Genomic DNA, 13,379 nt, shown 5'->3' on the forward strand with positions numbered 1-13,379 from the left:
TTTGTTGAAATTGTCTTCGGATGTCTACCAGATTTTTCACAATTTCCTTTATGATTAGAGAATTTTTTTATGAAACTGAGCAGTGATTGGTGGAGTTTCCTTGCTGGTGTCATCTTACTTTAAAAGAGTTTTTTGATCTTATAGTTTGTTATGAAATTCTTCAAATGTCACTAGTGAGTCTTTGGCTCGAATGGCAACACTAATTTCTTTAAAATCATTGTCTAGCCTATTAAGTACATGGAGGATGATTTCATCTTCACTGAGAGGATAGCCCATGAAAGTAAGATCATCAACAATGATTTTGATGGTTTGCATGTATTTAGCAATGGCTTAATTTGTTGTCTTCATAAGAAAATTATGTAAATTGAGCATTCTAGTATGTGATCGGTTTGCAAAAGTGGTCTCCAGTTTCTACTATGCTTCAGGAGAAGTTGTTGCAGAGTAGATAAGTGAGGCAACAACCAATGTGACTAATGCAAGAATGACATGAAGAACAAGGCAATTTTGTTTATTTATATAACTTGCACTTGGGGTTGGAAATCGACGTTGTGGAACCAGGATGGTTTCGGGAGGATAAGGAGTTGTGCCATCAAGGAAACCTAGCAGATCATATCCAAAGAGAAGATTAGTGAACTGAGCTCTCCAAGATGCATAATTCATTTTGATGAGTTTGAATGAGGGTGTTTGGTTGAAATGGGAGGTTGTTTCCGATTGTGAGAACTACAAGATTTGCAGAAGATGAAGAAAACTCATAAGTTATGATTCACATATGTGAATATAGAGAAAAAAATGAAGAAGGAAAATGGAAGTTGTTGGACATGTAGTACAGAGCTTGCTTATAGCAAGTAGGGCGTTGACACCATGTTAGGTTTGTAGAAAAGAAGGAAAAATGAGAGCCTGTTATTTTCTTTTTCATTCACTAAATTACATACAGGTTACAAGAAATATGTGTGACTTGTATACAAGAGATAAGAGTGAGTTGTATGTGTATAATTACAACGAGGATTGGGGGAGAGAATTTGGGTAGGAGATTGGCAAAGAATATGGGTAGTGATTGCTACCAAAAATATACAAGTCAAGGCCAATGGGTGGGTTTTTCTTTCATACATATTGTTTTTAGTATGTTTGATGTGGAGGATATACTTATTAATCATTAAAAGTTACCTTTCAATAATAAGACAACCTATTCCACAAAGGGGTAATTCAAATTGTTGTAAAAATGACTCACTCTTGGTTTAAGGATTAATTGAATTTATTACATGACCAAGTAGCTCTTTTATTTATTTATTTATTTTTACTTCAAATAAGAACTTATTTTATGAACAATGCCAAATATGAGTTCTTAAAATGATAAAAATAAAAAATAAAAAATGGCATGATTTTTGCGGTTTACCTAAAATATAATTTTATAATATTCCATTAAAATTAAGAAGATTTCCCAAACAATAATCATAATAACCAAATTGATGCATTTGACATATTAAATCCTTTCTTTACTTTGATACTAAATTTTGATAAAGAATTAAGATGATATGATTAAATACATAATAAATAGATAGGAAGAATTTTAATTGAAGTTATTTGTTTAATCACTCTATTTGTTAGCAAAATAATAGTAAATCAAGTAATTGACAAGACTCAATCAAGTAATAGACATGAATTTGGCCCTAGGATCCTAAATAGTCTCTCCCTTAAAATAGATGATCGATCATAGTGCTAAAGGTATGACCTCAATCTAGAGAAGATATACTTAAAGATTTCTTAAGTCTAAATGAATTTAAAGGCACAATTATGATATGTCACAGCAAGAAAATGAAGTTATAGTCACAAAGTTTTAAAAAGGGCCAAACAAAATCACAACTAAGGATTTCATATAGTTCCAAATGTAAGAATTTTGTTTTTCAATTAGCATAGAAGTACCAATTTTTTGTTTTTTTAAGAAATTTTTAATTAGGTTGATAATTATTAATTATTCAAAATTTTCAATCACACAAAAAACGTAAGTTTACTTGTTTCAGAAAATAATGAAAAGACATGGAAGGAGTAAAAGCAGAAATCCTCAAGGACATGGCAGAAAAGATACATCTAGAGGAAAACCAAAGTATATAAAAAATATGACATGTTATCACTGCGACAAGCTAGGTCACCTGAAGAAAGAGTGCAGGATCTAGAAAAGGGAACAAAATGAATGGAAGAAAAATGAAAACTAAACTAATACACAATAGCCGCAGAAGGTGATGTTGTCATTGTCTGTGATGATAGTTGTGTGAGTCTTGTATGCTAGGAGAGTGATTAGGTGACTGATAGCTCAGAAGAAGATTCACCCTTTTTCTTTCTTCTGGTTTCTTCATTGAGCAAATTGCATGTCCTTAACCATCTCCATGGTGTGCTTCCCATCTAGAGCTGAATTGCTTAATGGAACCACCAAAGTATCCTAACTATTAGGCAAGGAGCTGAGAAGTAAGAGTGTTTGTTACTCATCATAAACATCAACTTTGGTTTCTTTAAAAATATGATGAAAAATATTGTGATCAACCCAGTATTTGACTGTAGCAACAACCTTCGTATGCAATATTTCCCCATCATCATCACTCATTCCTTTTGGTTTTGTCATGCCTTTAACAAGCTTAAACAAATCTTTACAATACAACAGATCCCACATTTTCCATTTCCAAATAGAATAATTGACATTAATTTTATCATCCCAAATGAATTTTGCTACTCCATTTCAACACACAATTCTAGCCAACCTAGCTCTAATACCACTTGTTTGGAAAACTACTTATAATAGTACCTAGCAACTGAAATCTTTTTCCTCTTTGTGTGATTAAAATAAATTTAAGCAAAACCAATATCACAAAATATGCCAACCAAAAGCAACACAATAACAAGAAATAATACAAACACAAAAAAGATATGGATTTTTACATGGAAAACCCTTTAATATGAAAGAAAAACGATAGGGTCATAGTACGTTGTCGACTTCCACCATGTGAAAACAATGGGTTTACAAAGTTTCTCTCTAGATAAGACTAGAGGCTCGCAATCATCAAGAAATACATCATTCTCGACTAACAATAATCTTCATCATCAATAAAGATGGATATCTCAAAATTACATCAATAGCAAAGTGTAGATGTCATTAAGTGGGTATTTTGGGCGAACACCATCGAGAGATCAAATGGAGAATCAAGCCCAATAAAAGTGAGAAACTCATCACATGGATTCACCACATCAAATTTGAGCTCAAACCAATATCGTTTCACTACCTAATCGTCTTGCACAAGTTTCACACAAACCCTATTTTTCTCTCCCACTGTCTTGGCTTCTCTTTCTCTATATCATGCACTTCCCTAATTTTTTTTAAAAAAAGAAATTGGGCTAAAGCCCATTTATGAGTCCAACCCACACATGGACAAACAACCTAACATTGAAAACACCTTTCAAACACAGCCTAACTCTTTCTCTACAAATGCGTGCAGTAAATTTGCAAAGTAGTTATAATATTTCATTTCCAACAACAAATTAACCATGCAAACAAAATACTAATTTTATTTAGGGCTAATTACTACTTTTGGTTCCCTTTAATTTTGAAATCTAAATATACAATGAGAGTTGCTAATGCACAATAACCAGTATAGGCTCTTGGGACAAATCATGCACTAAGAAAACATATAACAGCTTTGCAAATAAATACATGTTCATGGGGAGGTGCATAAATAATAATTTTTGTTGATTTTTGTGCAATGATTTATGGTGAAAATTAGAGAAAACGGAAAAAAAAAATATAGATTTAACGTGGTTCGATAGATTGTTTACGTCCACGGAAATAAGAAAGAAGACTTTCACTATCTATCAAATTAGGATTACATAAATGGGTATTTATACTAACCATCGGATAATGAAAATTTCAAAAATTCCATTGAATTGTATCATGGGGGCAATGCCCCCTATACCCCCTAATCTATCTTTCACTTTCAACAATAAAAATACAAACTTAAATAACAAATATCGTCGCTCCAACATTTGTCCCTTTTTTTTTTTTTTTTTTTTTTTTTTTAAACATGTCTCACTCAATATAAACCACATATTACAATAATTTTAGTTGTCAAGATGGAGATTAATGGGCATTTCTTTTTGACAAATGAAAAGGAAATGAAAGATAGTATATAACAGCTTCCTAAAATTACGTATCAACCATATGAAAGGTGAGGGTTTGATGGAAGTACTCCTCAGGGACATAGCCACGTGAGCTAAAGAAAGATATTAAATCTATGGTTTGAAAGAAAAGGAAGAATATATGGCAGTCAAGGGAAGTTACGTTTCATTAAAAGTGATATATACGGCACATCGCTTGAACAGGTCTTAATTGCATAGTGGATGGTGGATGACGTTTTCTTCTACTTCCGTGTTACTCAAGGCATGAATTTTCTACTTTATGCATAAAAAAAGACTATGAGGTTTGACTAATTAAAAATAGATATATTTTATATGAATTCCTGACTAAGACCGGCCATCCTCCAAGGGACATGTTTAAAATTCACTTAAATAATAAAGCGTCATCAATGATGACAGGTTCCAGATTGGAAATCCACCAAAAGGATTGTGAGGATAATATTGTTATTTAAAAGTTTTCAATCAGACTAGCACAACTTGTAGGCATTAATCTCATACGCAGGTCTAGGTTCAGTCGAATCACGGAAATTAGCGTCCTCTTGAAAGCGAACCAGCTGTAAAAATGAATCTAAATTCTCTCGTTCGATTGATTTAGGGACTTACAGGTACCATCATTCAATATTGTTTTAAGTAATAATAAATAATTACGTACAAAAATATCAAATTCATCGAAATATAATTAATAAAAAACTTTTAAAAATATTTAAAGTTGTTTTATTAAATAAATTGATATATATATATATATATATATATAATACGAATTGTAATATTAAATTTAATTATATCATGTTGGTCAATAAAAAATGTGAATTTTGTAGATGTACATTTATTATAAAGTTAAATTATCACAAATATACTAATTATATAATTCAAATATATTACTATAATAAGTTAATTTACTTACATATATTGAAAACATATTAATTAATTGTAAAAATATATTAATTTAAATTCAATATTATACTAATTTAAAAATGTATTAAGTTAATTTATTTTTAATATACTATTATTATACTTGAATATTAAAATAAAATTAAATCATTAATTTTGAAACTAAATTATTGTAAATGTACTAATTATATGATTTTTATTTAAAAATATTGATAATTTTATTTATGATTTTATATTTGTCTTATATTTTATTAGTATACAAAATAGATTATAAGATAATTAAAATTAATTTATTTATAATAATTTTATTTTATTAATGATATATTTTCGATATATATGATATATCACTAAAATTTCAATAATTTTTTTTTTTTGTCTAGGTCTGATTTTTTGCTTGTATCACCATTATATGCGTGATTATCGATATATGGTTGATATATTACCATTGTTTATCGATATTTTCATTAGTTGATATATCTTATCTATATATCATATCAATTTTCTTTCATATGTGATATATCCACGATATATCATGAATATTGTTGATGTCTTGCGTCCCAAGGATCCATGTTGCTGCTAAGTGGACGCACACTTTCAACCAAGATTGAGTTCTGACTTAGTTGTCCCTGCAAAAGATGTCCGGACAAGACAAGATGTCCGGACACATCATCCGATGGTTTTGTTAGCCATGACTCTAGAGATTAAGTTGTCGGTCTTTCTCAAGGATAGCAAGCTTACCTTTCTCCTTGTGTGAAGGCCCTTTTATATAGTGTCAGAAGCTCTGCCTCCCTCTTTAATGGTGGGAAGACTTTTTGGCTCATCATGATGTTCTCAAGGTGGTGGCAGGACCATCATCACCCTACAGGCGGCTGTCAGAGATCGTGGGAGGCGACTTGCCATCGCTCCTATCCTTTCGTTCTGCAGGCGGTGGAACGTGAGCTCTGGCAAGCTGTCGGGGATGACTCAGCAAAGCTTGCTTACTACAGTCAATGATCTGGATAATATGTCTGGATAAGATATATTGTCGTCCGAGCATGATGCTTGCGAGTGCCATGTGCTCCTCCCTGGGGGACTTGGATAGAGGTGTGTGCCACATGTCCTCTTGGGGGGGTACGGCCAGGGTCGATCCGAGTAGAGGTGCGCGCCACGTGTCATCGAGGAGGGGTCCCTACAAATATATCTCTATATTTTTGTCCTTGTAATAAAAACGTGATAATTTGGTGAAATGGACGCAACTAGTCACCTTAGTCCATCCAAAAATATTGAGCCGGAAATGATAACCATTAATTTCCCTATCACAAGTGTCATGTTGACATGAATTTTGAGCTTATCTTAATTTGGTTTTGCCGGTACATCCACGATGGGTGCATTGACTTGACTAGGAAGCTCACTGGACCACTCCATTTCTATGATATAAAAATCAAAGGAGGTTCCTAAACTGACCGACTTGTTACTAATTTGTATTTTTCCATCAGATTCTAATTAATTATATTACTCCGGATGGCATTTGGTCACCAACAAATTCATCTCTCAAAGACACTTAAGCTTGCTTTCTTTGTCCAACTCCTGATTAGTCAAGGAACCCAGATTTTCAAATATTAATTTTTTTTTGGGTGATATTTCACTCTCTTTTTCCTCACGTGATTGAAAATGGGCTTGTTTGGACTTTAGAAAAGGATTGAAGGGTTGTATATGATAAAAGTTCACTTGAATATATGTCGAAACGAACCAATGTCTATGTAGAGAGAGAGAGAGAGAGAGGGAGAGAGAGAAGAAAGATGGATTTTTCTGAGTATTTAGTTGTCCCTCTTGTCTTTAAGATGACTAATTTAAGATAATTATAAATGGGTTAAGAGTGAATTTGATTTTTTTTTTCAAACTCAAGTTGGGTTTACGTGTTATCTTACCTCATTCCATCGATATTAATTATAAATATATTTAAATAAAAAATAATTTAATTTAATTCAATTTCTTATTATTCTATTTTTAATACAAATAAATAAAACTTATTTATTTATAAATTATATTTTATTTATAAGTTATATTTAACTTTAATATAATTTAAATTTAAAAAAATAATAATTAAAAAATAAAGGGTGAAGTGGGTGTGGAAAATCCCCCTAATCTTTTGCTCTAAATTTTCTCCATCTAAAAATTTTTATTTGGACAAAGATGAAAATAAAAGTAAATAATTAAGATAAGTCGGTATAATAGTGACTTTCAAAACTCGCTTTCACTATCATCTCTAATTAATTTTGGAGGAGAAACATCTATACATACATACGTTGAGAAGGTTCATATAAAGGATATATAAAACGATAAATCATCTATTTATCCCACATTTAATCAAACTTATATACGTGTGGTATGAGCATCCATCATTTAATAAAACTCATATATTTATTTATTTATTATTATTATTATCCTAAAAATTGATGCTGGATGAACAAAACGTGCATGGATAAGTGTGTCATATAAGACACTATTTTTTATTTAGAGTAAATTGTAGGAACCTTCTCATAGGTAACATTGCACTTATAATTTTGGGATATTAAACTGATCTTTCTGGAGGTTTTGATAAAAATATAATATGGTTATTGATGGCTGTTAATGTACCCTCTACTTATTAACAGAATCATGATTAATGTCACTCTCAAATATTTCCAAAATACATATTTTAAATTAATTTATAAATTAATTTTAATCAAAATCAAATTACTTTAATTAACATTAACTTGTTTTTCAATGCATAATAATCATCTTAATTAGTGTAGATGAAGTATTGGGATTTAGAAAACTCTTGGAAACCCATAAACATGGGTTTCACATATTTTATGTTTGATGATGTCGATTTTGAAACTCATCAAAATCCTTTCGTTTTTATGGACTTTAATGTATGTATGTTTCAAACAGGGAATTGGGAATTGCAACTTCAACTTTGGTTAAAACAAAAATAGGGAAGTATCTTAAAAGTTCTTAACATATTGATAGGAGATACAACATGGAGAAAACAAAAAAAAAAAAAGTTATAATAATAATAAAAATAAATAAATAAATAAATATTTCGAGTAAGATGGAAAATGATTAAGTAAAAATAATAAGTGAAGGCGGAGAGGTAAGTAAAAGTATCAAAAGAAAATAATGAAAGGTATTAGATGAACTTCTAAACTAATAAAAGATAAAAATATTTAAAATCTATTTGATAGTAATTTTAAAAAATATTTTTAATTTTTTAACATATGAATAATAAAAATTTTGAAGTGTTAAAAATGTTAGAAGTATTTTTTAAAATCATTATTAAATGGACTCTTAATAAAAATCTCAAAAAGTTTAGATGAGATAAACTCTTATAACAAATATGTACATTTCATTGGGTTCTATGAGTAAATACTTCAAATCCATCAAATTTCATTTTTAATTCATTTCCGGATTCTTATCCTGGCCACTCCAATAAAATTCTTTATTTTGATTTGTACTACGCGCCTTCATTCTATTGCCACACCATTTTGGTTCCTTTTGTCTTTTGACTTCCACCTTGTTTCCAATGGTTAAAAATTGCGGCCTGGATCATTTAACCTAGGATTTTATTATAGGACCTTCCAAATTAGCCATCCATCTAGCGCCAACCTCTAAACTTGGCATCACAGATGACGATATGACATTGTTTCAGGAACACACATGATTCATTTTTTTTTTTTTTTAGTCAAAAACCTGCCACTTGGTCTGGCAATAAATTTGTAAATTCCGCACATTTATTATATGGGAAGAAGCTTAGAAAATCCATGCCTCAACTAAGACTTAAATAGGAGAATACGACATCCGTCCATCATGTAACCAAGACCCCTTCAAGGGGTAATTATGAGAGGAAAAAAAATGATTTTTTATTTTATTTTGTGGTTTATAATTAAAAATCATTTTGATTTGTAACAACAATTTTGGTATTGACTTGACTGACCGCTAATTTATTGTACTAGTTGAAACGTAAACATTAAAGGAATAACACAAAAATAAAATAAATTACATATAAAGATACATAAAGTTTTAACCTAGTTTGATCAATCACGTCTATTTTCATGGATGAAAAATATCATTTCAATATGTAATTAAAAAAATATATTATAAAGATGAATCCAAATAAAAGTATTAGATTCTCAAACATCCAATATTTTCTCACTCTTTATATTTCAACCTTGAATTATGAACCATTTTATTCCACCATGTGTTTCTTATTTTTCCTTGTATCTATATCTTGATGAGTCATCTTGTTCCATCAAGTGTCTCTTGTTCATCCCCGTCCTCAGTTATAATTTTTTCCTTTCATGACCTAAAATATTTATAAAAATATTTCTATTTAACTTTTCTTATTCTATAAAAATTTTAATTACAATTATGAATAAACTTAACAAATATTTTATATAATCATGCATCCATCATGTAACCAAGACCCCTTCAAGGGGTAATTATGAGAGAAAAAAAAGATTTTTTAATTTATTTTATTGTTTATGATGTTATAATTAAAAATCATTTTGATTTGTAATAGCAATTTTGGTCTTGACTTGACTGACCGCTAATTTGTTGTACTAGTTGAAACATGAACATTAACGGAATTACACAAAAATAAAATAAATCATATATAAAGGTACATAAAGTTTTAGCCCAATTTGACCAAGCATGTCTATTTTCATGGATGAAAAATATCATTTCATTATGTAATAAAAAATATTATAAAGATGAATCCAAATACGAGTATTGGATCCCAAAACATCCGATATTTTTTGACTCTTTATATTTCAATCTTGAACTATGAACCATTTTATTCCACCATGTATGTCTTATTTTTCCTCATATCTATATTTTGATGAGTCATCTTGTTCCATCAAATATCTCTTGTTCATCGTCGTCCTCTCTCTTAACTTTTTTCTTTTATGACCTAAAATATTTATATTAACTTTTCTTATTTTATAAGAAATCTAATTACAAATATTATAAATAAACTTAACATATATTTTATATTATCATCTTTTTACAAAAAGAAATATGTTTCAATTAAAAATTTGAGAAAGTTTGAAACATAATAAATAAAACATTAGGTCATTTGACTATTATATATGTTTTATTTTTTAACCATAGAATGAATATTTTGCTTTAGTCCACACCATTATGCGGCTGGCATGTGTTTGCCTATAATTTTGGTATGTCATTTGTTGAGATTTGTCTGCCATTTGCTTTTGATATGTCATTTGTTGAGATTTGTCTGCCATTTGCTTTTGATTTGTCAAAAAAAAAAACAGATATTCACTGATATATATGTTGCTAAATAAAAACCATTAGCATGTCAGCCTGGTAAACAATACTATTAATGCCAAATTCGATGAAAGAGTGATCACTTAATCTATATCGGAAAAGTTGTCTACATGGTTTATTTTTCTCAAGAACTAAACACGAGCATGGCATTTCATGAGAGCATTTAAGAAAAGTTCGAGAAAGATCTCCCACTTCCTTGACATGTTTTACATACTTGGAAAAAAACATTTCTTGAGCACCAGGTCTTACATTCCGACAAGGACCATGTTCATCATTGACGGATATATTTTCTGAATTTTTGTTTTTTATTATATAGAAAGTATAAATTTATTGTTTTTCAAATTATTTCTAAATTTTTTAAAATTTTAAATAATAAAAAAAAATTTAACAAATTTTGAAAGTTATTATCTCATAAAAATCTTGTATTTTATTTTTAAAAGCAGATGAAAGTAGTAAATATACGCAAACAACACCTTATGCTTCTCGAAATATTTTGGAGTAACCTAGAAGTTATAATGTGAATAACAATGGTTTGACACGATTCAATTGTTGTTGTTGCTTTTGTTTTTGTTTGTTTGTTTGTTTTATGTATTTTATTTTTATTTTTTCCCCTCTCCCTTAAGTATATTTGCTTTATAAATACCCACCTTAAGATGGTTCAATAGGTCACTGAAATTTGCTCAATCAACAATGGCATCAACACAGTTTTCAAGCATTCGTGCTGCTCCGGTACAAAGTGTTCAGGAGCTCATCAAAGAGCCCATCCCTGCAGTCCCACAGCCCTTTATCCTGGATGATCCGCAGCCTCCAATCCTCTCAGCCAGCACTCCCTTGCCACAACTCCCCACCATTGACATGAAACATTTAATTATGAGTGAAACGGCAGGTTCTGAGCTGGAGAAGTTGCACTCAACTTGCAAGGAATGGGGTTTCTTTCAGGTTTCTCTCAAAATCAATAATCTTTAATCACTTTTCTTTAAGTTCTTGTACTCTTAGAAGCTAGGCTGTTTTGTTGTGCATGAAGTCTGGTTTCCATGTGTCCAGGCAAATGAAGAGGACGATGTGTGGGGCGACTGACAAAATTATTCAGAAATTAATAATTTAGCATATATGATGTCCATTACAAATTTGTATAAAGTAGACCTAGGGTTCGTGCAAACAGATCCCTATAATCCATTTGCAATTTGCATGACATAAATATAGATATTAAAGTAAATCCAATATGAAAAAAATAATAATAAATAACAATATACAGAAACTAACATGTGTGTTCATGATTGCGCAGTTGGTGAACCATGGAGTCAGCTCTTCATTCATGGAGAAACTGAAATCGGAGATCGGAGAATTTTACAAACTTCCCTTGGAAGAGAGAATGAAATACAAGATGAGGCCTGGTGATGTTGAAGGGTATGGGCTTTCCCCGATCCGGTCAGAAGATCAAAAACTTGACTGGGGTGATAGGTTTTATATGACAACCAACCCTATACATACAAGGAAGCCGTATCTATTGCCAGAGCTCCCTCCAGCACTAAGGTTCTCTCATCATCATCATCATCATCATATTCTTCTTCTTCTTCTTCTTTCAGCTATATATGTGTTTTCTTCTTTAACTGCAGGGATAGCTTGGAATGTTACTTAGCGGAGCTGCAGAAACTAGCGATGATGCTTCTAGGGTTTATGGCCAAAGCTCTAAAGTTGGAGAAAGGAGAGATGGAAGAGTTGTTTGATGATGGGATGCAATCAGTGAGGATGACCTACTATCCTCCATGCCCACAACCAGAGCTGGTTATGGGGCTTACGCCTCACTCTGATGCTACCGGCATCACCATCCTTCTCCAAATTAATGGAGTGGATGGTCTCCAAATTAAAAAGGATGGGGTTTGGATTCCCGTGAGCTTCCTTCCAGATGCACTTGTTGTGAATGTAGGAGACATTCTTGAGGTTTCCCCACAGACTCCTTTCTCTCTTTCAGAAAATAAAATAAAATAAACTAGAAAATGCATGCTAAATGGAATCCCCATATACGGTTTTCAAACTTAATTATTAGAACATAAGCTTCCACCGTCGATGATAATAATTTTCCTGTGTTTGATTGTACTCTACAAATAACAAAAAGAAAATAAAATATAATTAAAATTAATTAAAAATTAAAATATTTTTTAAATTATTTATTCTTTATATTAAATATTTAAAATAAGTGAAATAAATTTGAAGTGATATATAAAATTAATTTATTGACTTTAATTTTTATTTTTTCTATTTTCTATTTTCTATTTTCCCTCTCAATTTTCTCTTTCTTGCATTTTCCTTCAAGTTTTCTAAAAAGAAAAACAAAAGAAAGAAAATAAAAGGCACACACAACACTAAACAGTAAGTAGAACTCAAGGAAAAATGCCCCTTTTTAACCAACTGCCGCGTCCTATTTTGCAGATTCTGAGCAACGGAGTGTACACTAGCATAGAGCACCGGGCAACAGTAAATGCAGCAAAAGAGAGGATCTCCATTGCCATGTTCTTCAACCCCAAATCCTCAGCTCAGATTAAACCTGCAGCCAGTCTGATAAATCCTCAAAATCCGCCACTGTTCAAACAAGTAGGGATGGAAAAATACTTCAAAGATTTCTTCTCCCGTAAGCTGGATGGAAAATCATATTTAGAGCATATGAAGATAAAAAATGAGGAAGCATAAAGTACCTGAAGTCCTGATACATGCATATGGTTATGTTTAAGTATGGTATGGTTTGGCAGTTGCATGGATCCAAGAAATATTATAGCTTTGAGGTTTGTAGTACTGTTCCTATCTCATTACGTACACTTATCGAATAAGTTCTGTAAAATAAAGATTCCCTGTAGCGGGTTGTTGTGATGTTGTTTCCTTGTTATTCATAAATAGTATTGTATAAATATACAAAGAGGGAAAAAACTTGTCATGATTAAAAAAGCTTGTTTCTACTATTATTTTGCAGGGGCGTTTATGATTATTTTTATTACCTTTTTAGTTGGTAAATG

At 30.9% G+C, this 13,379-nt stretch overlaps 1 protein-coding gene across 1 annotated transcript; it reads left to right on the forward strand.

Annotated features, from left to right (window-relative positions):
* Positions 1 to 11,061: 11,061 nt before the first annotated feature.
* On the forward strand, positions 11,062 to 13,255 carry LOC100245262 (oxoglutarate-dependent flavonoid 7-O-demethylase 1). Its single transcript, XM_002270000.4, has 4 exons — positions 11,062 to 11,310; positions 11,657 to 11,904; positions 11,988 to 12,312; positions 12,802 to 13,255. The coding sequence occupies exons 1-4, from the start codon at positions 11,062 to 11,064 to the stop codon at positions 13,057 to 13,059; spliced, it is 1,080 nt and encodes a 359-aa protein (XP_002270036.1). The 3' UTR covers positions 13,060 to 13,255.
* The last annotated feature ends 124 nt before the right edge of the window (positions 13,256 to 13,379 follow it).

The sequence above is a fragment of the Vitis vinifera genome, chromosome 10 (assembly GCF_030704535.1).
Source record: "Vitis vinifera cultivar Pinot Noir 40024 chromosome 10, ASM3070453v1".
NCBI lineage: Eukaryota > Viridiplantae > Streptophyta > Magnoliopsida > Vitales > Vitaceae > Vitis > Vitis vinifera.